This window comes from Epinephelus fuscoguttatus, linkage group LG13, assembly GCF_011397635.1.
Source record: "Epinephelus fuscoguttatus linkage group LG13, E.fuscoguttatus.final_Chr_v1".
NCBI lineage: Eukaryota > Metazoa > Chordata > Actinopteri > Perciformes > Serranidae > Epinephelus > Epinephelus fuscoguttatus.
In genome coordinates this window covers 12,026,222-12,050,761 of record NC_064764.1, presented here as the reverse complement: position 1 = coordinate 12,050,761, position 24,540 = coordinate 12,026,222, and the positions used below count along the sequence as shown (strand labels likewise).

Genomic DNA, 24,540 nt, shown 5'->3' with positions numbered 1-24,540 from the left:
ATGAAAGGTTGAATTCTGGGAGGTCCTTTGTGAATATACACACAGACACACACAAACACACACTAAAGTCAGTGTTCTGTGATGTAATTCTTCTTGGAAGTTTAGGCTCTATGAGGCATGAAAAATGCCAAGGAGAGGCAGTGGTGTGTGTGCATATGTAAGTTTGAGAGCGAGACAGAGAGAGATAACAGAGGAACTCGCGGTCTCCTCTCCCCCACATTCCTCATCACAGCCCTCCCTCTCTCCCTCTCTCTCGACTTCAGTTCTCCCTCCCACCCCTTTAACTCTCTACCTCCACCCCTCTCCTTGATGTCCCTCTCTTCTCTTACATCCTCCCACCAGCCTTCCCATCCTCCATGGCCTTCACAGAGCATCAAGGTGAAGGAACAGGGTCACTGGCAGACCAATGACTTAAAACAGTTTGTCTCGGAGCACAGCCTGACTCCCGGAGCTGACAACAGTCCCATAACCAATCCCTTTAGCCCATTCAGGGAAAGTCCCAGCCTAAAGCCTTCCTTCAGATGGGGGAGTAGTGATTTGAACTGAAATCTGAAGTCTGGCTGTGAACAGAGAGGACTGCCTGAAGTGGTGAAATGTACTGAACACATACATAGAATTCTGCAATAATTCTTTGCAATTAATTGCAATAACTAGTGTCAACAATCACAAAACAACATTACCTTTGTTCCATTGCAAGGTATTTTTGATCGTATTTATTTGTCCAAATGTTTTAACCTTGTTGACAAGCCAATTTTATCATTAGATTAGTTGCGGAAACAAGAAAATCATAAAACATAATTATATGAAATAAACTGTGCAACCCAATCGATTAACCAACCTACAGTATGGAGATAAAACAGTTCAAAATAATACGAGATCATTGTAATAAGTGTATTTCCATTCTTACCGGCACTTGTGCCGAGTCCATGAAGCGTAGTCCAAAGTAGTCTTTCTCTACGATGTCCAGATGGTACATAATCTGGTCAAACAGCTCCTCACCTTTGGCTTTTTTCTGATTAGGGAACACACAGACAAAAAGAGGACTGAACTGAGTTACACATTTCTTCACCCAGGGTCATGATGTTAGGGTTTTACACACATTGCTGGTAGGTTAAATCAAGTAGTGCTGCAACAAATTATCATTTTCGTCAACAATTAACCTCCTTATTTCTTTCTTAATGAAGTGATTTGTCTATGAAATATAAGAAAATAAGCAAAAAAGGCCCTTGATAACCTCCCACAGTAAAAGGTGAGTCAACAGTTGAAAACCCAAAAATATTCAGTTTACTATCATGTATGTCATTCATTAAATCAGAGTTAAAAGTTACACTATGCAGGATTTCCCTCATACAAAAAAAAAAAAAAGTACAGACTCATGCAAAAGTAATCCCTCTCAATCATCACTTAGGACCCACTTGAAGTGTGTGGGGGGTGTATTTATTTGCAGAAACCCCTTTCCTCTGCCTGTATTAGCTTCTTTTCTTATTTTGCTGTGGTCAGGGTGTTCCTGGGCCCAGCGCACAGGTGAGGTCAGGATTTTATAAAAATGTAATGACCAGGTGCCAGACTGGTAGCTAGCACGGATCCAAGAGGAAGCTACGAACATAGCGAGATGAACAACAAAAAGATCGGCTTTTACTTTTACTGACAATAGGCTACTATTTAAAAACAGTAGCTGTGAATTCCTATGTAGTTTAAGTTTAAAAAAAATTGAAACTACCACATATTTTGCACAACCCCCCCCCCAAAAAAAAACAATCTGTAACAAACAAATTGTCTTATATCATAATAGTTGCAGATTCATTTGCCATGTATGACCTGAACCATTAATAATTTCCGGTCTTAAGTTACTTGCTTTAGAAGAAGTTAATCAAAACATTTTTAAGTCTACATCTATTAAGTCTGATAGAGTTCACAAGACCAAAAAAAAAAGGTTGAGCCTCTATTTTGTACCTCTCCAAAGTATTGTTTTGAGCACACCCTGGTTTAAGTGTACATGCTCTGATTCATGTTTCACAGATTTGAACAGTGAGATATGAGAACCTACTGACACGAGGTACTCTGAATTTAAATAGGTGTTGCCCTTCCTGACAAGGCCGTACCAGTTACTGCCTGTGTTGTGCCTGGGACTGGGAGATCTCTCCCTCACATGTGCACTCACTTACACACACACACAGGCATCCAACTTCCAAACCCCACCATGAGGCACAGCGACAGGGTTGCCATGGCAATGGGGGCTGAAGTGCCCCAGACGCCGAGGAGCTGAGGGAAGTGGGGTGGCTGGATACATCATGTGATCATCTGGCTCTGTGGGCCCTCACTATGTTGGGAAAATTCGCCATCCAAAATCAGCCTGCAGCTGCACTTTTTTCTTTTCTTTTTTTTTTTTTTGCTCCTTTCTCCAACTGGAGATTTTCCCTTTCTTCATCCATATTTGCTCTCACACTGAAATGATCTGTAACACTTTCACTTGTCTGGGTTTTCTCTCATGCTTTCATAAACATCAGAAGCATGTTAGAGCCACCAGGACCACAACATTTATAATTCACTGCCACTTTGAGCCATCATGTAACACATCAACATCAAGTCCCCACAAAGAACGCAGGCTAACTGATGATGACATTCATGTGACTGGCCTGTTATTAGTCAAGACTAAAAGGTATCCCTTCAGTAAATTACTAGGGTGTAAGGAAGTTTTCTTTTGTGTGTGCTTACTTGATAGAGTAGCAACATCCCAGTGAAAAACCATGGGACCTTATTATGGAAAAAATATTCACAATACTGATCAATGAGAGAAAAATATTTTTTGATCCCTTTCTATTGTTAAATGAATTACACTTAAAGTACTGTAAAAATACATAATTAGAAAGACTACACAAGTCACGTGCATGATGCCATAGCTTTCTCTCTTGCTGAAGCTACGATGCCTGTGTGTTCTGTACCTAAATGTACACACACGAGTAGGAGGTCTTGCTCACTACGCTTCTCAGCTGATAGAAAGAGCAGCACTCACTAGATAAAACACAGGCAAGGTTACATTTATGTGTGGAACACCGTTAAGCTACCTAGCTAGCTAGCTGGTGACTTCTACTGCAGAAGGCAAGGGAGGTAGCTTCACACAAACTAAATGGTAGTATGAAACACCAACAAACTGTTTCAAATTGACAAAAATCACATGTAATCCATAGCACAATTCAAACAGGATAAAAAAATTATCTGTCTCTCACAGTTGACTACCATACATATTTCTTCCAAAATAAGGTCACATGGGGGACACTAGAAGGGGAGGGACTTTGCCTCTCTATGAAGCACTAACCACTGCAACTCTTGACTGCAAGAGTTATAGTGCCACTGGGTCGACAATAACTCACATTTTTCTGTTTTATTTTTCTACTACCAAAGTTTTAATATGGTTCTTTTCCCAAATGAACAAAAATGGTTTCCAACATTATTCAGCTCAGTTCATTGAGCTTTCAGGCACTGTAATGGTGATGTTCTCAGCATTAAAACGTTGGCATTGGCAGCACCAGTTTCATCAGTTCATAGTCCTGTCTTTAACTTTTCAGGTAAACTTTACACACTATGTACAAAATGTCACCCACAGAAATCACAGTGATGAAAAATGAAACACAGCAAAATTGCAAGAGGAAAAGGAGAGGAGCATGGGTCCTCTAAAAGTCTCCCTGTTTGTCCTACACACACACACTCTCCCCCTCTTTCTCTCTCACACACACAAACACACACACACCCCAAGAGAGCTCCTGGGCAGCTCAGGGGGGCTGGCCCCATGCTAGCTGGCATAGTTGACAAGGCATACCGCACCCCTACAGTACCCGGGGAGAGAGAGTACAAAGGACTCATTGTGTGTGTGTGTGTGTGTGTGTGTGTGTGTGTGTGTGCGCGTGCAATGTGTGCTTCACCCAAGGCCTTGTTATACTGCCTGCAGTATTGTTCAGGTGTTTGCAGTCTTTCTGCCTGCCTGTGAGCATACAGCTCTGTCTCTCAGACACTGTGTGTCAAATGTTTAAGTTACATTTGAGGTATTTAGCTGATGTTCTCATATATCTTACAGCAATTCATGGGGCCATTTAACCAACCAGCGTACAATGCATCCATTTTAAATGTTTAGGATAGGTGGAAGACTATGGGATTTACGAGAGAAAATCATGTGGTTTATGTTACACACTTCACAATTGTAGTTTGACTGACATTTATAGTTTGGCTGAAATGACAATAGTTCTCCATAACCTACTCACTTATTACACTGCAGGAGATACGTTCAAGCAAGCTTCTCTCAATTCAAACGCCCATAAAAGTAATAAAAACACTGTATGACCCTGCAAATACCACTCATCCAGTACAAAGCAATGACTTTTCTTTAGTGAGTCCTGATGCCAACATGGCTGCACTGTACACATATAAAATTTGCCAATAAAAAAATACTTTTGATTTGAATTGCTTTTTGGTAAACATACAAAAAATGAATATGAAAGTATACTAAAAGATTTCAGCTGGGGATGACTAGAATACAGTTCACTTAAGTGTTGTATCTTTCAGTCAATTATTCTATCATTGTAAATGATTTCTTGCCGATGATGAGCTGTACTGACATTAACAGAATGACTGATTTTATTTTATGTAAAAATAAATCAAGCTAGGATGTGCTTAACTTCTTCTATGGGCTTCAAATCTACACGAGAGAAAAGGAGGCTGCAGGAGGTGACAGTGTGGGTGGAGAATGGGAGGAGAAAGATAAAGAGAAAAGACAGAAGTAAAGAAATTTAAAGGAAGGAATGTGAATCATAAGGCTGTGTGGAATAACGTTTGGACATGGATGCTGCCAAACAAAGGTAACCCTAGGAGTCAACTCTGGGTGGCCTTACATACTGGTGACACAGCTGGAAAGCCAGTAAAGCATCTGAATGAGACCTATTCAGTTTTAGATTGTGGCCAACGTCTATTTACAACCACTTGAACATCTAAAAGAAAAAAGAAAAAAAAAACGCAACTGTTTAGCAGGGGTCCCCACAAATTTATGCCAGCTGGAGTTGAAGTGACAGGATGCTTGACTGTGTAACTCCAAAACAAACAACACTGGGAAGGTTTTTATGTATTTTGCTGAACAATACAACATGAATCCAGAAAGTCTATTTAACTGACAACCAAACTGTGTTGAACTTGTTTTATAGATTTCATCACTCCTGCCTCAAAATCCCTGAAGTGTTTAACACCATATGCTTTACTCAAAGTAAAGACCGACTGCCTGCAAAAGGCAAAAATGTGCTAAATTTAACTTTTTCTCAGAGTCTGGTTAACTAAATGATAAGCACGGCTGAAACACAGATAGTGGGCAGCTGCTTCTCTCTCTACTGTCAGGAGGATTTGTCTGTGTCTATATTCACACTGTTCCTCCAATAAATGTTCAGCTCCCCATGTTACCCATTGCATTCAGGAACAGTTCAGACAGAGTAGCACAACAACAACAACAACAACAACAAAACATTAAAAATATCAACGTCTCCAATGGTGGATATACACAAATTACCTTGATTCAGTTCTCTTAACTAATTAGGCACAATGCCACTGGTCTAGCTGACATTTCCCCAAAAGGCTTCTGCTGCAAGAATAAAAATGTATTTTATCTAGATCTTCTAAATTAGGGCTGGAATTAAAACTCCTAAATTAGTAACTCCACATTATCATACACACGCATAAACAAGCTACAAAAAAACAACAACAAGGGATTGATGACAAAATTCTCCTAAATTTTTTTTATCACATGCTTCTGCTGTATTTTTTTTGTCCGGCTTCTAGCAGCTATGAAAGACCGTTTAATACAACCTCAGGAAAGCTAAAGTGGGGCCACCGATTTCAGTATCCACTACAGTATCCATCTACACATGCAGACTAGCGCAACGATACTTAATTTACACACCGTGGGCCAAATCTGGCCCCCTATAGGGAGCTGGATGGCCCCCCCAAACATTTCCTATTTCACGATGAAAATCAACTGATTCACACTGGGAGTTTCTTTTTTTACTTTTAAAATAGATACAATGCCAGAGTGCACAAAAAAAGGATCCTCCGGACCCCCTGATAGAGCTTCAGTCTATACCCCAAATGTCCTCAATTCCTAGAAACACCTCTGCGCACACCTGACCTGTGTGGGACTGCTGCATCTGGCCCCTGGCTTCCTGTCATTTTGCAAAAGTGGCCCCCGGGCACTTTTGTTGAGTATCCCTTCTCTAATGTAATGAAGGGCAAGAACACAGTCACAACAGAGAGGAGAAACTTTATATATTTTTCTGATTAATGTTAAAGAAGAAGCAACTGGACTGACAACAAGTTAGACTGCCTACTTTTAAGATGTTAGAGAAAGACAGACCTACACCATAATAATGCAACTTGAATCTTGTGTTGTCCACCTTCACTGTCTTTATCATCTTTAATTTAAAATAGTCAATCAATATTATGATGGCTTCTCTTCTACAGTTCTTCCCTGGTTGTGTTGAACTGCTTTCGGTGCTGCTGTCACTGGTGCAATGGATATCTAGAAGGAAAACAGAGCAATGCTCCTAACTAAGTTTTTGTTAGCGTCACTTATCACTTAGAGATAGATGGATGATAAGACAGAAAGGTTTGCAGAGGCAACCTAAATCTGGGGGATGGGAGGCACAAAAATGCTTATTTTGAAACCAAACACAAGCAGAGGGCTCTGCTGGAATGCATTCAGAAATCCAAATGAATTTTAAAACTTCCTTCAGGCACACACAGCAAATGACTGAAAGTTTTTAAGGCATGACAGCATTAGTGCCAAGTCAATTAACTCCATCAATAAAATAGGAAATAAAAAACCCCAATGAACAATGGTGAGACAGTCTTGTAAAAATTCCAGTGACCATTTCTGTCCAAAAACAAGAGGGACAGCAAAAGAGAGACAGAGAGAGAGATACAGTCAAAGCAGATAACATTCCACTAGAAGAAACACTGAATATGTCTCACCACTCTGCACACAATATTGAACTGATAGGAAAAGCTACATGTTAATGATTTAGCAGCTCTTACACTTAGTCTCAAAAATGTGTGACATCACTTGTGAGACGCGTGGAATAAAAAATGTTCATGCATTCTTGCTCAATAAGCTTGTAAGGAATTCTCTTATGCTGTTGATTGGTATCATTTGTCATGCCTAAGTATCACTGCTTGGTCTACGGCATATAGAATGACCTAAATGAGAGAGTAATCTCCTTTGAATTAAAAAATTAAAAGTGTTTTGTGAACATCTGAGGTTCAGACTAATAAGACAGATATAGTAACACTGAGAAAAGATATTCTCTTGACACATCCTCCTTATAATTCATACCAGACGGCTAGATTTCAAAATAAGATTGAGTCATACGGGACAGTAAGACACCAGACTGGTCCCACTGCATGGCTGCAGATTTGACACATGGAACGCTAGTGGAAACACAAAGTAGCAAAATCTGCAAGCCCAGCAAAAATAAAGATCACATGAGGGAAAAACATCCAGATATTCACGCCCTCAGTTCTAAACTTATACAACTATACACAAAAATACACATGACATTTTCTCCCAGCAGAAGCTTGGTGTTTGCCTGAGAAAAGGCAGCACAGAGAAACAACTAACATGAGAAAAAAGGAGGGGAGAAAAGAAGAAGAAAGACAGAAGAGCGAGGAGAGTGAAGTTCTGCTTTGTGTCCACTTGGTGATGAGCCCTGCATGTCACATGATGCTGTCATGTGATTAAGTGTCTTCTCTAGAGAGGATCATGGAATTACAGGTGATCAGCAGCAGTACCACACACCCACTACACAGGCTCAAAAGGACTACTGCTCTACTGACACAGGCACACAATGGTCACTAGTACAGTGCTTGGACTTTCACTTTGCAGCTTTCACTGCTGGTTATGGTTAACGCCCATTTGACAGAGAAAGTTAGAAAGTTTAATCAACTTGCAGAGCAGTGACTGTCCTCTTAAAAAACTCCAAAACAGCATGCACACTTTAAGGAAAGTAGAGACACAGGGACATCCCTTGTAAGACACAGGCACTATGGCTTTAGATGCCTACTCAAAAACTATGCACAGTGTATTATAAGCCTTCCTAGCCAGTTACAAGGGATAGCAAAAGAAACAGAGTGGGTGGGCTTAGAAAAAAGAAAAAAGAAAAAAGAATAATGAATGTGAATAATAAACACACACAGCTTAGGCTCACACTGTGGCAGCACTATTTACCGGCAGGTCAACGCTGACGTCTGTCCCGTCCAGTAAGGATACACGACAGGTGATGATAGATTTTGCATCCCCTGCAGCAGGGATGTGTGTCGTGGCACGCTGGGCCTCCCGTAACCGCGTTTTCTCTGCATGTTTCCGGATGGAGCGTCGCCCCAGCGTCCTGCGCAGGAAACTCAGCATGATGGGGAAGAGGGAGGGTTACACTGCCACACCTGTAAGAGAAGAGAGGAGATGTTAACGCATATGATAAGTTAATCTCATATTTGTGGACTGTACAGGCCTTCAAAATTGTTACATATTTAAAATTAGTGTCTACCTGTAAAACACGTGAGTAGGGAACGAAATGAGCACCAACCACAAGCTAAATGCTGGTACAATATGCAAGTGGCTGGTAGATTGGCTCACCAGCCTTGAACAAATAACCAAAAAACAATGGTAATCTATTGAGTGGCTGGTAAAATTTGAACATTCACTCACCATTGGCAGGTGGAAACAGTTAGTTTTGCACCCTGCATATTAGTGGATGACAGCTAGGAGCATAGAAACATGAGATGTAGTTGTGTTACATTGTTTTTGCATAGACTGTTGTAATGTCAGCTGACAGGTAGCTAGATATCCAACATGAATACCTGACATACCTGAAACAAACAGGTGCACATTTTTGTTAGCATTAGGGACTGTTCCTTATGTGACAGGAGAAGGGGTGGTGCAAAACGGGGAAGGCATGTCAAATAATTTTTTAAATATTGAGGAGAGACTTGTGTTTATTAGTGCTGCACAGTATACCGGTACTAAAATAGTACCGCGGTACTAGAGTATTCCAAACGGTACTATACTGCATTTGGAAAATACCGGTACTTTGAAATTGATTCAATTCATTAATTTAGTTAATTTATTTTACTCATTTATGCACACAAACGCCTTTCTTGTTCCTATTGGAGCACAGATTGCACAAGTGGTGTGTATGACAACACCTGTATCAATATTGGCAGCTGGCGCATGTGAAAAAAGACAAGAGAAAGTCTGCCTCGCAAAGGGAGACAACACGAGACAACACAAACTTGGTGGGACATTTGAGTTACCAAACCGTGACGTTCGTACCGAGGTACTTACCGAACCATGATTTTTTTTTTGGTACCGTTACACCCCTACTATTTATTGTTCTAAAGGTTTGTATCCAAAAGGACTTTTCCTTAGGAAAAGTACCGAAGAGTATCGAAAAGTATTGAAATTCATATTGGTATTGGTACAAAGATTTTGGTATTGTGACAACACTAGTGTTTATGATTTTGGCTTAGGGGAGGGACAAACAACTTTAAATGATTGCGTTTTTTTTTATATTATCTGAACCTAAATCTGGCAAGCTGGTTTGAAAGGCACATTTTCTTTAAAAATTGCCAAAAGTACGTATTCCATTTATCATAGCCATAAACCGTAAAAACATTATTGTTGAATGTTTAAATTGCAGATGGTTCTTGAATACATTACAAGCTTCCTACAGGAAAAATAATTTGGATTAAAATATACATATTCTAATTAATTCTACACGTCTCATAATTTCTCCAAAAATATACTGTTTGCAATGAAGTACCAAGACATTTTTCAACTTCAAGACTTTGTTTTCAACTTTTAACTTTCAAACATCAAAGGGCAAGTTTATAAAATCTAATCACCGCTGACGTGTCAAGCTACTGATATTCAAAGTTTCCACACATTTTCATGGACAAAATTTCAAAACCTTTTCATGATTTTTCGAGGAACAACAATATTTTTTCTTCTTGCCCCAATTGCCTGATGTTATTCAAACATATTGGATTCAAATTTTGATCATACACAGAGGGCGAGATGGAGCGCAGGGAGAAAATAAATAAACGTACATAATAGCAAACAAATGTCACACATCTACGCATATTGGAGCAATGTTACATCCACAGCTTCAGAAAATAAGACTAATGTAACAATTTCAATACACACAACAGAATTCCATGTCTTTTCCAAAACTTTCAATAATTTTTTACAAATTTCATGACTTTCCCAAGCCTGGAAAATGTGACTTTTCCAGGTTTTCCATGACCGTAGGACCAGGACAGGTGGCTGTTGTGCATCCATATCCTGCAGGATTGGCATTTTGTTTAAGAAATTAGTGGCTCGTTTTGGTGATAACTCTCACTCCCTCTGTGCTGTCTGCTCGTAGCATTGGCTCCCATACCTACATTTGGTGTGAATATTAAAACACATACATTTATGGTAGAGGGACGGTCACACAATTTCCCCAGTCACTCAGGAAGGCTTGAGGAAAAATATTTCTAGCTTTGGGAAAGGTGAAGATTAAAGAAGAAAAAATGCAGTCGCCACACCCCTCCTCTGATAGATAGAGAACAGTCCTTTACATCCTCTTATATTGCTTAATTTATTATTATATGTGTCCAGACGGGGCAACAGGCTTATGTTAGTATTATTTAGTCTTAACATTTGGTTATAATTAACTTAATGGTTCACCTGGCTACGACCTGCATCTGTAAACTGACTGTTACAGGTGACAGACATCAAGATGACGTTAGCTTTTATCGGCCAACGACTCAAAAATCGTACATTTATTATGGACTGGGTTTACGTTACGTTATAACGTTCGTTAAATTTCTACTTTTAATGTTACTTTGTAGGCAGCTCTATTCGACGAATACAGAAAGCAAAGTAAGGAAAAAGGACATTTTTAATGGACTTCACACACTACAATGAAACTGAAACAGTTACCTAATATTAGCCGACTTAGAAGATGTGTAGCCTATACTTGCTCGCTATTTGTGGTTTCAGGTCAGCCAGAAAAAGAAACCCTGAGATGGGCTGTGCTGCCCGTGCTGCCACAAACCCTCACCAAGTCTGAAATGTAAAGACAAGCTAGAAAACTTCAACTAAATTCAGCTGAAATAATAATTATAAAGCAAACAAACAAACAATGCGACCCTTAGCTTCACATTTGTGTCCAGTTGAGGCCTCAGGTACCTGGTGTGTAAGCAAAAGCAACAGGTGTGCGCTTGTTTTTAAAGCACGAGCTAACCATTAGCAACAACGGCATCTAATATACAAGACTCCGACCACAGCAGCGTGTCCCGTACAACAAAACAAACGCCGTCTTTCTGCTCAGGACGATGTATTCGACATACACTTGCTCCGCAGCCACTTGTGGCTCCGTGGAGGTCTGGATAAAGGCATACTTACAAAAACCTCCTCGTATGAATTCACAGCGGAAGGACGTCCTCTTGCATTGTAGACGACTAAACAGCAACCTGGTACATTTCCATGTTTTGTTGCTTATTTGTCTTGCTTCTTTTTCCCCCCACACCGTTACCTCTACGGGATAATTTTCTCTCCCAAGTCCCAACAAAAAGTAGGAGGCAAAGCTCTCCTCAGGATGTGACGTCACGACAAATCCCTAACAAAAACTTAATTAGCATGTTTAAAGCGACAAACCACTTTGTTCGAGCCCGCATGGTAAAATTATCATTTTTATAGTGCTATTACCAAATAAAAAACACACTTTATTTTATTACCTCGCGGTTTATATTTACTTTTTTCCAGTTTTGATGTAATTTGGTAATAAAAGTCAAGATAAAACAAAGCTGCTAATCAATTAAACATACATTGACGTTATATATAAACATATAAATAATCATACAGTCATAAAATAGTTGCCGTGGCATTTTTAACTCCCAGTGTTAGGAGGATTGGCCTCATTCATTTTCTAAAGTTGACCCACACTGTTGTCTCTATTACACAGCAGCACCCCCTTCTGGTTAGTTTGGAATAATGGTTTAAAATGTGTTTAGAGAGACCTGTTTGACCTGTGGTTCATTCAGGGTTTGTCATTCAGCATATAGGGCAGCAGATTAGGACACTGTGCACTGAGGTGGTTTTTAAGAGAAATTATTTATGTTTAAGTGTGCTTTTGATGGCACTGTATCAGGGACAATGCTTTAAGTTTATCCAAAATATGAAATTATGTGGTTAAGTATTGAGATGTTTCACTCTGAAGCACATCAAAGCTCCTAAATGTGCAGGTGCAGGTACATCTCCCGATATGATTCTTTATGTATGGTCCTGTATATGAGAACAAGTGATATTTTTGTGTGTGTGGATTGCGAAGAACTGCCTGCAACATTATGGCATGATCATAAAAACGTATGTGGATAGTGTAAATGCTGTACAGATACAATATGTTTGGCCTTTTTCCCTGCAAATACCTCAAAAAATCCCTATGCTCTGCCATACAACACTAGTAATCTCCTACTAATACAGTTACATGTTGGTATATAACCCAGCTGTGGTCTACACATTTAAGTAGTCCTTCTCAAATTATTGTAGGCCTGTATCGACTTCAAAAAGGAGCACTGGTGTCCCTCAGAAAGTACGACAACTGTCTTACTGTGTGTGTTGCATTTACACCAGCGTTAAAGTGGTTCGCGTTTGCTTATCGTTACAGAAAGTACAGTAGATGCATCTTTTTTGTCTGCTTTGGTGCTTTAATGCTCTGTAATAGCTCCTATTGTGGCCTCTGGCTCAATAATACCATTATAAAAGGAAATGGTTGGATCCAAAGTACCTTATGCTATCAAATCATCTTACATTATCATAAATCTTTACGGTTGGCTTATTTCAAGACAGTGTGGAGGCTGTTTGTTTCCGTAGAAAATATACTTTCAGTGTGTCTTCGCAACTCTAAAAGCTCTTCTTTCCTTCTCAGTGTCAGTGTGTTAGTTTTTTCTCTGCATTACAAGGATTTAGCATTTTGGCTGCCTCATGTGGTCGATGGCTTCACTTCATGGCTAAATCTCAATCACTGAAAATATAAAATAAGCCGTCCTTTTCATCTGGTGAATCTATCATTACCCAGCCTCACTTTTACAGTGCGGAAAAGCAAGGTGATCCGAAGCCACGTCTCCATGCTTTGACAGACAAGCTTTAATTGTTCACAATCAAGCTTATAGACATGTCCAAAGCACCGTAAAACCATCATACCAGAAAGAAACAAGCAACTGAGGACAAAGGTTTTTATGACACAGGTAGGAGTTAACCAAGGATATAATACGGTAAAACATTTCTCATTATTTTGTGATTCATTATATATACACTCGCTGTTATAGATTACGTCTCAAATAAAACAGAACTTTTTGAAATAGCAGTCTTGAAATACACACCATTTGTGTCACATTTGAATCGTCCAAAAAAAAAAAAGGGAAGGGAGAAAAAAAATCAAAAATAAAATCAAAACAAAATCTTTCTGCTCACAAATGATTTTCCCTTTTATTTTAAAGATTTTTTTTTCATATACAACATTGTATTTACATGTTCTAGTATTATTTACACAAAATTAACAAGTGGCACTGTGTAGTTAGGAGTTCTTTTCTTTTTTTTTTCCTTGTTCCCTACAGGTCTTACTTTAAACAAAAATAAAAATGACAAATTAAAAAAAAAAAAGAACAACTCATTTTAACAATGCTTTATGTCTCCAACTTTTTTTTTTTTTCTCAGTAGCACTACCTGCCACTCAGCCTTCTACAAAGTGCTGTCCTTTCACCTACCCAACTAGAGCTGTTTTCATCTTTACAAAAATACAACTAACCCGAGCCCTCCCTGCGTCTGGTCCCCTCCAAACTACCTTTGATCAGTACCCTAAACGCACAGACAGTACCAATTATGTGTCAACAACAAAACACTTTGAACACAGACAGCTCATTGCTGGACATTTTGTGCAGATGGAAACTCTGGCAGCCCTGATTTATCAATTATTAACTTTGCACTGCGGGGTTTTATTTTCTTGTTAGAAATTGTCATTTTATTGAACTTGTTATTGATGCCACTTTATCACGAGGCCTTCAGCATTAATTAAATGTGATTCAGTGGTAATTTGATTTGCTTGGCCCGGCTGCTGAATACAAAATCTAATGATAAAAAGCCAGTGGGTGCTGAATGCTTGTTCTTTTGATTAAAAGCTCATACCGTAGGGTCTGCCAATAATAAAAAAGGAAAGTTTAAACCAGTTACTGAGTCAGTCATTCACTGGCTACCCTCAGTTTATCTTGTGGAAAACAAGCTTGCACTACTGTACCCATGGTATTCTGCTCAGATGTGTCATTTGCCTCGAGGCTTTGCAGAGAGAGTGGGATCCGTGTATAATGATCCAAAAGAGAGAGGCATCTGGGGAAGAACAATGAGAAGAATGGACTGTGGATGTTGCGTGGGCTCTGCTGAAATGACTGATGTTGCCTGAGAGAAGGAGTTAGGCAGATTTTGGGAGACGGCCGCAAATATAGAAGAGATTAAAAAAAGAAGAAGAAGAAGAAGAGGGAGAGAGAGAAGAGGAAAGCTCAGCTCTTCTTGATCCCACCTCTCCGTGTGACAAAAGTATGATTCAGCTGTTTGGAAGGGAGGAACATTGGAGCATTGGTTTGAAATGTTTCACAGGCCAAGATTCAGCCCGGTTCTTAGGACAGGCTATAAAAAAAAATCACTCTCCAAGAAGGCTCTATCTGAGTTTCTTCAGGAAAAAAAAAATCTTGAGATCGGGTTAGATTAGGTTTGTGGCTTTATGGCACAACCCTTCATTCCAGTTAACGGACAAGCAGGCTTAGACCAGACAGCTAACAAACTATATGTTAGAAATGGAGAAGGGAGAGATACAGAGAAAGAGATAGATAAAGACAGAAATCGGAGTACACACACACACACTCTCACACACTCACAGCAGTAGGTTTTTTCCAGCAGAATCCGATGACAGCAGGTACTGAAGCAGCCAATAAGAAAAATATCTCAAATCATGAAGAGGCTACACTTCATTCCATACCGCTATGTAAAGTACAACGGCAGCAAACCTGTACTTTTACAAAAAAAAAAAAAAAAAAAGACTCAACAGGCAATTTGATGCTGGGTTTTGTGAATTAAAAATACAAGTCATCACTTTAGTCTCTTTTCACTCATTAACACATCATCTTGGCTTAAAAACAACATGTGCCTTAAAATGAAGTACCATTGAGAAAGATCAAAAAAAAAAAAAAAAAAGGAAAAGCATTGGTTGAAATTTCTGTTTGTGCTGCTTCTTTGAATTGTCAACTGTTCTCTGGCAGACAATCAGAGTTGAGAAAACAAAATGAAACAGCAAAGGTTGGTTTAAAGCCCCGCTCCAGTGACCTCTGAGCCTCACTGAACCTTAAAAAAAAAAGCATTCAATGAGCAACTAGAGTCATACAAGGCGATGATCCGCCAGTCTCAACTGCAAATGTGTCACGAGAGATCCAAATGTCTTGACCCTCTGTATGTATAAAATGGTGGGAGGTCAGTGGAGGGAGCCTCTGAAGTCATGTTTTTAACCATTCGCACTAAGGTTGAGATCAGTTCACCGTCAATTCAGCAAGCAGATTCGAAAAAGCAAATACTGATTGCATAAAAATTCTAGCAGCTTTCAACCTCTTGAGAACTTATTAATGATACTGGTGTCTGATTTTCTGGAGTAGTATTACCAGTATTCGCCTCTCAGGTTCTAACATAGGGACGTGTGCAAAGGTACACAAGGTTGATTTGCTAAAAGGAGTCCTGCCGAGCTTCACGTACAGTGGTGATTTGTTGTCAGTGTCTGGCTCAAGGACACTTCAGCAGGGACTCGGGGTTTGATTTCAATATGAAATTGGCTGCATGTGAATCGTGAAGAAAGTAGTGAACTGAGCTCAGCCTTGTTTCTTAGCTTCATCAGCCACGAGGGCCGGGAAATAGCTTAGACTGTAACTCAGTGAGGCCGGGTGTCTACTGGGGCCTCTCTTAATGACGCTGTCTTCATTGAGCGTTACGCGACGTGAATTAGTTTTGAGTGATCCATCAATGCTGAACGTTTCTATCATTCTGTTTTTCAGTGGGAGGTCTGTGGTCGCAGAGGAGCAGTAGCTGCTGCGACAGAAGTGAAAGAGAGGTGCCCAGTAAACACTGGCCCTGAGGACTGTAAACCAGTTATGTTCTTCACCACGCCAAACGACAGCCGCTTTGGAGCGCGCGTGTCTGTAAGCTCAAAAACACAGCACAAAGCAGGATCAAGAATACAACTTGCCACAGCATTGAACAAGAGGTGAGACACAGAGTGCTTTCAGCTGTCCATCTGTCAGTCTGTGCTGTCAGAAATGTAGACGAGAAAGCCGAGAAAGATAAAAACCAAGTACAATAAATTAAATCAGTTTTTTTCCCCCACGAAAAGCAAAAGAAATAAAGAAGTACTTAGAAGAAGAGGAATCGCACTACTTTACTACCTAAGATTTAATCAGGAAAGCATGAAGCTCTAGATTCATACAAACAAACATACAAGTTTTTTTTTTGTTCAGTGGACAGGGTTTGACACAAACTAAAACACAATAAATACTCTTTCTGAGGAACAAAAGATAAGGTATATCTCTTTATCAGCTAAAAGGACACTAAAAAAAGGCAGGTCCGTCTGGCAGACTCGCTCAGAAGAGGACAGGGTGACCCATTACGGAAAAAAAAAAAACTTTCCATCCGTGGGGACAGCCCTTCCCCTTCGTACTTATGGCACTACAGCAATTCCCCATCCACATTTTATTCTCTCGTACTTTTATCTTTTCATTCTTTGTAGACTTTTTTCTTTACCCTGAACGTACAATATCCCCTAATGGTACCTATTCAACACAGCTGGGTTTCTTTTTTTATTCTAGCTTGTCCATGACTTTCACGTTTGTTCGTTTGTGTCTTTTTTTCCATTTTTTTCAGCATAAAGTGCAACAGTGCTTTTGTTCTCTCCTCCGGCCGCCTGGCCTCCTCCTGGTAACCCCCGCTGACTGCCAAAGGTCAAAAGTCACGGGTTAGCAGGATCGGGATCAGGGTCAGGGTCCACGCTGGTCTCACTGGTCACGCTGGTGGCGCTTGCAGCACTTGCAGCAGTCGCGGCACTGGCAGCGCTGGTGGCGCTCGCGGCGCTAGCGACACTCGCAACACTCGCGACGCTCAGCTCCTCCACTTCCTCCTCCTCTTCGTCCTCCTCGTCTCCCTCTTCTGTCACTTCCCCCACATCCAGCACCTCCACCTCTTCGTCGTCGTCGTCCTCTTCATCCAGACCTCCTTCCAGCAACTCCACCACAGCCGCCTCCCCGTCTTCCATTGCTGCCGTCTTTGCTCCTTCCCCTGCTTTCTGCTGCTCTTTCTTCTCCTCGTCCCTCCCCTCATCCACCTTTTCTCTCAGCCGGTAGATAGCGGTCTTGAATGGTTTGACCAGGCCCTCCTCGTAGACTTTGAGGATGGCCTCGCACACAAAGCGGTACTGGCTCTGATGGAGAGATAGAAAGAGATGTTTTAGCTGATGGTTTAAAGCAGCTGAGAGCAGCTGTGCAGATAAATGGATGTGTCTATGTACAGGTGTTTGTATCATCATGGCTCTCTGGTCTCTCATGGTCCTGACGATATCTAGAGGATACACTGGCTGACCGCACTCCATTAGACACAATGCTGTCTCCATGGTGATAAGAACCCCTGTCCGACCAATCCCCGCGCTGGAAAAAAGCCACACGACAGAGAATCAGAGGTGAGATGAGTTGACTATGTTACCATGTCATGCCAAGAGCCTTCACACAACACAAAACAGCTGACACTGGGTTCACCACCTTAAATAATTGACAGGGAGAACAACTGTACCTGCAGTGCACCACCATCGGCTGGTCCTGTCCTGCCCGTTTGGTCCGTACCAGAGCCACAAAGTCCAGGAAGTCAGTGGAGTCATCTGGAACGCCGTGATCTGGCCAGGCCAGGTACTGAATCTGGGTGAGCTCTCTCTGCTGCTCACTCTGAACACACACAGAGAAAAAAAAGAAGAAAAATAACTTTATATTTTCATGTACTGCCTTTCAGAAATGCTTCTTTATTATTGGCAACAAACTGACTGCATTCACTCTCACCTCAGTCAAGACCCGAGCTTACTATGTAATGAATTATTCTCATCCTCAGATCCCAAAACAGGTTATTGTATTTCATGTGGGCGACCTCCTAGCATGTTTCATTGAGCTCTGTGTCCCGGGGGGGGGGTAACAGCACCCTGTTTGTGTAATTATGGCCTTTAAATGTGTTATGAAACGGGTAGTATGCATAACAAACAGTGGTTTTATTCCTTCCACTCCGCTGGTGATGCACGTCCTTCTGCCCCATTCTATCAAATACCAGATATTCAAGACAATATTTCCGTAGCGCCAATACAAAATGTACATTTTATGTTGCAATGAAAGTATAAATAAATATATGTCACACTTTCTCTTTTGTTTATTCAAAAGGAAAAGAAAAACGTGTGTACTCAGCGATCAGAAAATAAGAGACAGTGAGATTTAAACCCAAAAAAGACAGAGTGATGACCACACACACACACACACAACCTACAGCAGATATCCTGACCACTGTCTGATGTCGACTGACAGCCCCCCGTTCCTCTTTAATATTGCCTCGCTTCGTTGCCATGGTAACACTTCTATCTCCATAGCAACAATCACAGGCAGAGGAGAATGCTAATTGCCTCCTCCTACCGCCGTATATTTCAAAGGTCATGATACACGGGCGACACACAGCGAAGCAATCAGGGAAACACAGACAGCAGGAAGTGACGATGAAACACCAGGAACATCCGGAATCTCCATTAAAAGTTCATTTTCAATTGTGTCCTCAATGCTTGCAAGGTTTATACCATGTTACATGTAACATGACACCCTTTTGCATCCAAAGGCAAATAACAGCCTTCACTTTTAGATGCAGCGCACAAGGCTGTGAGCATCAAACAGCTTCCACATCAAAATAAGACAAACTTACATTTATGTTTTTCAAACTCTCATCGTCCCACTCTCTCTTCCTCTCTCCCTCCGTTTGGTTTCTCTTCCTCGCTCTCTATTTCGGCAATGTGACTGACTCGGGTGGTTGGGTTGTCATGGCAACCAGATCCCAATACGTGGCCCGCATGCAGCAGCGGGAGCCAGAAAAAGAACAGCCCACACTGGTCACTATGGCAACACACCTCCTCGGGGTCCTCAGCGGCTCATCCTTCCTGAGACACTGGTCCCTCGCTTTGATTGGGCCCAGCGTCCTTCTCGGTGATGCCTTCGCCCTCCTCTCTACCCTGCTCTGCCTTCCGCTCTCTTGTTCCTCTGATCTGGTCCTAATTTTCCTTCTTTGTTCATCCCCCTTTTGTTCCTCGTTTTAAATGTGTGTGATTACCTGCGTGTGCACGAGAGTCATCTCCCGGACCAGGAAGGCAGAGTTGCCCTCTTCATTGTGGCACGTTACTGTGAAGTCTCCGTAGGTGGCGCTGCTGTCTGGATTGGGCCAGTACTGGTGACACTTCACCTATAAACACAGACAAGGTATTCTGTTTACAACTGGACGTTTAATTTACTTAACAGGTCGCAGCAGTTATTCTAAGCTCTAGGGTCAGAGGTCAAGCTCTGCTATGCAACAGCATCTCTCTAAAGTTAGCCATCTGTTCTTTGCTATTATATTTAATGCATAACATATACAAAACATTCAGTCCATCTGGAACCATTAAAGCCTCCAGTGATATGTATAGATGATGATTTTCAAGATGTCCTGTCCCCAGCCTTTTGTTTTGCAATAAAACACTTCTTTCTAATGTCAAGAAGAATTAGCAAACTTTGCATGTTTTGTTTTAAATTCACACCTTGTTCGATGAGTAAGTGATCTTTGGTCTATTGTTTTCACAGTAACCCAACTTTTACTCACTCTGTGCATTTAAATGAACAATGCTCAAATGAACAAAAGACACAAGCTGCAGAAAACTTGTAAATGATGAAACATTTCAACACAAGTATCTCACCTAGGGTTTGGGATTTCTACAAATGGCAAACCTGCCTACTTTAGAGCAATGCAGCTCTCTCTTTATGTACAGCAGTGCTACATGTACAGTAAAGGTTTTGGAAACGTTGAACATGCTGCAGTCAATATGTGTTTTCCAGTCCATGTATTTGAGAAATTCTTCCACGTACCCGCCCCCTCTCGACCTGCGTAGTCAGCATGACCACCATAGACGAGCCCTGCTCCCATGTCATTTGCCAGAAGTCGGGGCAGGTGTTGGGCAGGGGGCCCTGGCATGCTATGTAACGGTTTATCAGACTCGAAGCTGGAATCTCCATCTACAGAGAGAGAGAGAGACACAGTTTGTGATACAGAGAAATTAGGTTACAGGGATCTCACTTTACAGCTTCTCTTCTTAAATCATTTTCAATTGAAAGGATGCGCTGTGTGTGTTTATATCAGTGCAGAGAGCTAAATGTTCTCAAGTTACTGTAGAAAGGTACAACCACTTCAAACTTGGCTTAAACATGCTCTTAAATGCTTAAATGTGCTGTTTGGTCTCCAGTTTCAATCTCTGAGTCACTTACAAAGTCAGACCTAGTAATATCAGTGTGACATTGAAGCTTTAATTGAATGCCATCCAGTAACACTGACATAATAGCAGCAAAAAAAAAAAAAAAAAAATTAATAGTGTACCAACTTCCTAAGAGCACAAACATACATTTTCCATTTGACTGTAATACCTTGTTGACATAAAAAAGAAAATCAGGTTGTCGAGAAGATGCCTCTCATATCAGATTGGTCTAATAAATGTGTTTCATGAATACTTTCACCACACAATAGGGCACAGAGGAGGAAAACACTTCAGGAAACTACTTCAACAATCAGAATAATTCTCTCTACATTTTCAACTTCCATCTGTGCCAGCTTTCAAATAACAGGATGAATACCCAAACACTTCACATACAGTGAAAATAAAAATTGTCAGACTGACAGTAGGCAGCAGCAGGCTGTATTCAGTCTAATAAATGCGATAAGAAAATGGATGTATAGGGTTGAATAAATGAGTGAGAAGCTGAGGTGAGTGTCCTCCAAGCTCACAATGATCATTAATTAAGCCAAAGGGATAAACAAATCAACTGCAAAACATGAATATGTGAGAAAACTGTGAATACATTTCTTCCATCACATCCTTCCTTTCCAACTGACTGCTGTTTCAACGTGCTACTCCATACGTAATGGTCCCACCGTGTCTAGCACAGCCATTACAGGGCATTAATGTGACAAAGAAAGTTTGACTTCCAAAAAAGGCACGACTTAAACAGATGTCTGAAAGGGGCTCAAATTAATAACATCCATAAGCTGCTGATAGCTTCACTGGCTGCCTGAGAAACATGTAAAACATGAACTCACAGTGTTATCTGCTTGTAAAGCCCATGTGGTTAATTCATTCACCATTATGGCCACCGTAGTGTTTCCAACATGTGTTTTGATGGTTAGCGAAAACAGACCACCCACCATGGCTCAAACGAGCCAAACGCATATTGATGGAGAGATGAAAGAGGAAAGACGAGGAGGACCAAACTCACATTGATGTAATTTGCATTGATGTAGTCATCTGTGCTTTTCAGAATGACCCGTGTGGCATCGTCTGCGGAGGGACAGAAAAGACAAGAAAAAGGGGGTAAGATTACAGATTGAGACAGACAAACAAACAATTGACAAAGAGAGAAGAAAGGATTTCAGGAAGAAAGAAAGAGCACAGAGAGGAGAGAGAGAGAGAGAGTATGATGGAAGGAACAAAAGGTTAATGTCGGTACATATTTAAACACACGAGCCAACAGAAATAGACAGAATCGAGTGCAGTCACGTACAAGGAGAGATGTCTCTGTAGCGATTTTTGGAAACGTTCTGAGGTAATTTGGCACACAGCATGGTCATCCCCGGCCTCTTTCTGTACAGTTGCTGCAAGAAAAGGAGCACAAATTTGTGTTTAAGTTGTGGCAATGTAAAGGAGGAAAGAAAGGTTTGACAGAAGGTTTGTGTGTATCTCTGTGTGAGCATAAATGTGCAGTATCTTTTCACATGTGTGTTTATTTCTATGTCTTTCTCCTCACATCAAACTGTGCCAGTATGGCTCCACCGATCAGGCCTTCCTTCAGTGTGACCATGGAGTCCCTCAAAGCATGCTGGTCTAGCTGGGCGGGGTCCTGAGGGGACTTCTCGGGGATGTACTGAAAATCCGGCTCCGAGTCCACCTTCTCCTCCACCACGTCATAGATGGCTGAATGGGACAGAGAAGAAGTGTGTCACAGTTTATACACACATAGCTGTTTATGTAGGCTGAAGCCCGAGGGAGCTGATTCATCTTTAAGTACATAATGAGGAAAGTAAACATCCAAGAGAAAGACACGCTACAAGTCACAACCAAAGCACTGCACCAGAGGAATATATAGTTCATCTATGTGGAAAACAGCAGAATCAAATAATGTGACCTGACAGGCATTCAATACATTGATGCAATCTTATATCTACTCTGATGTAAGAGAGGATAGAATCCATAAATCCCTCTTTGACCCAGTTAAAATACCAAGAATCTCAATGTTTCATCATCTTTAAAAGCTCCACTCCCACTTCACTGCTGCCGATTAAAGGATATGATCTGCCATCTTTCTACAAGCTGAATACATATAGCTGAGATGTACAACTTTAGACATCTCCTTTAAAATTACAAAAGTAAGACTGAGCAGTCCAGAAAAGACCAGAAGAAGAGTCGAGACTGGTGACCAGATGTGCAGTTGTTAATCTTCAGGAGTGGGCTGCACCAGCTGTTCCAATGTTACACTGGAAAGTCATGCATCACTGTTCTAAAATGTGTTGCACCAAACAAAGTAGTGCTTATGCAGAGATTGGCTGCTACTGAACATTTACACCCAACAACTGCCAGATGTAACTCTGATGAATCTGCCTGAACCAACTGAAAGAAATAGCTTAATATGACGAACTTTCATAATCAGGTCACGAGATGACAACAGAACCATCTCCATGGCAACGGAGCAAACTTTATGATACCGTCACTTATGGAAGTTATGTTAAAGCCTGTGTGACTCCCTGTTCACACCAATAATTGCTCTCAAGATGTTTCATAGCAGCAATTTACACACGGTCTTAGTATGTAACAGTCCATTTATGTGGTGTTGGATTTACAGGAAAGATTAGTTCCTGACTGGGAAAACTTCGTTAAGTCAGAACAACTTGGAATGTCTGCAAAAATTTTTGTCCAAGGCTTTCCGATTTTGACGTCACATACATAGAAATATGGCGGACCAAAGTAAATGTTTGGTTTATGGTGAGAAAGTTTTAATAATTCATGTTACCAAATACTGGAAATAGTTATCAACTTGTTGTTTGGATGCTCTGCCTGATGAAATACAATGCATTTTCTTCGTGGCGTCCATACTGTTTCCACATTATGACTTAAAAGCCTATGAAAACACTAGAGTCAAAAGGACGACTCCCAAACTTGGGATATGGGACCATCCAGGCACATGAATGCACCATGAGACATTCCTGAGCAACCTGAATTAGTACATTAGTTACAAAATTAGTTACAAAATTAGGAAGAACTTAGTAAAGGATTTAGTAATAGCTAGTTGACTCGATAATGGGGTAACACTTGTGCTTAGTTCTGCAATTCCTATCTCAGTTGGTGGCATCCAAGCTAAAAAACACAGGAAGTAGACAAAAGAACAGGAATATCTTGAAATTTAAGTCCAAGAACACATCTTTTTTAGAACGTGTCAGCACACTGTGAGTCAGCTTTGTATTGTTTAGCTGAATTACACTCAACGTTTTTTTTGGTACCATCCAGTGAATTTGACAAAGGTAAAAGTGACACAGCGGATCCAACCACTCAGGGAACAACTCACCATTCGGTCTGACCAATAGTATGAGCTCTCCAGAATGGCTCTCACAGCTGGCTTTGATGAACATGACCACCTGGTCATGGGTGTGGTCAGAGATGTCCCGCCCATTAATTAAGACCACCTGGTCGCCCTCGTTAAGGCGAGGCACACACAGGTCAGCCTGAAGAGGGAGAAGGAAAAGAGGGCAAAGGACAAAAGATGGCAACATGATGAGTATGGTGAGATAATAGTAACATGTCTCTGATAGGGGAGAAAAAGTCTTTAGAAGTGAAAATGCTAAAACACTGGTGGTTAAACTCAGCAGTGCTACTAAAGAAAATACAGCAGCAGTCATCTAGTGACTATATGTTGTGGTTGTGAACTTACCGATGTTCCCGGAGCCACTCGAGACACAATGATGGGCATCTTCTGGTCAGCCCCACCCTGGACACACACAGACACACATGTAGACATGGTCAGTATACAGCACAGACCCTCACACATTTCCTGTCTTTCTAGGGAATACTTAACAGTTCAGGCAAAGAGTAT

At 40.9% G+C, this 24,540-nt stretch overlaps 2 protein-coding genes across 6 annotated transcripts in view; both read right to left on the bottom strand.

The window, feature by feature from the left end:
• Nucleotides 1–11,667, bottom strand: part of epb41l5 (erythrocyte membrane protein band 4.1 like 5) — a 44,488-nt gene extending 32,821 nt beyond the window's left edge. For all 4 annotated transcript variants that reach the window (XM_049594286.1, XM_049594288.1, XM_049594289.1 and 1 more), the window contains exons 1-3: nt 11,474–11,667; nt 8,255–8,466; nt 908–1,012 (exon numbers count right to left, since the gene is read on the bottom strand). In XM_049594286.1, coding sequence (XP_049450243.1) covers nt 908–1,012; nt 8,255–8,434 — 285 coding nt within the window. In that variant the 5' untranslated portion in view covers nt 8,435–8,466; nt 11,474–11,667. The remainder of the gene's footprint in view (nt 1–907; nt 1,013–8,254; nt 8,467–11,473) is intronic.
• A 4,864-nt stretch (nt 11,668–16,531) lies between these two features.
• Nucleotides 16,532–24,540, bottom strand: part of ptpn4a (protein tyrosine phosphatase non-receptor type 4a) — an 85,513-nt gene continuing 77,504 nt past the window's right edge. For both annotated transcript variants that reach the window (XM_049594281.1, XM_049594280.1), the window contains 10 exons: nt 24,379–24,435; nt 24,016–24,172; nt 22,204–22,370; nt 21,961–22,051; nt 21,676–21,737; nt 20,278–20,424; nt 19,493–19,621; nt 17,936–18,084; nt 17,658–17,793; nt 16,532–17,570 (listed from right to left, as the gene is read on the bottom strand). In XM_049594281.1, the coding sequence (XP_049450238.1) occupies nt 17,103–17,570; nt 17,658–17,793; nt 17,936–18,084; nt 19,493–19,621; nt 20,278–20,424; nt 21,676–21,737; nt 21,961–22,051; nt 22,204–22,370; nt 24,016–24,172; nt 24,379–24,435 (1,563 nt within the window). In that variant the 3' untranslated portion in view covers nt 16,532–17,102. The remainder of the gene's footprint in view (nt 17,571–17,657; nt 17,794–17,935; nt 18,085–19,492; nt 19,622–20,277; nt 20,425–21,675; nt 21,738–21,960; nt 22,052–22,203; nt 22,371–24,015; nt 24,173–24,378; nt 24,436–24,540) is intronic.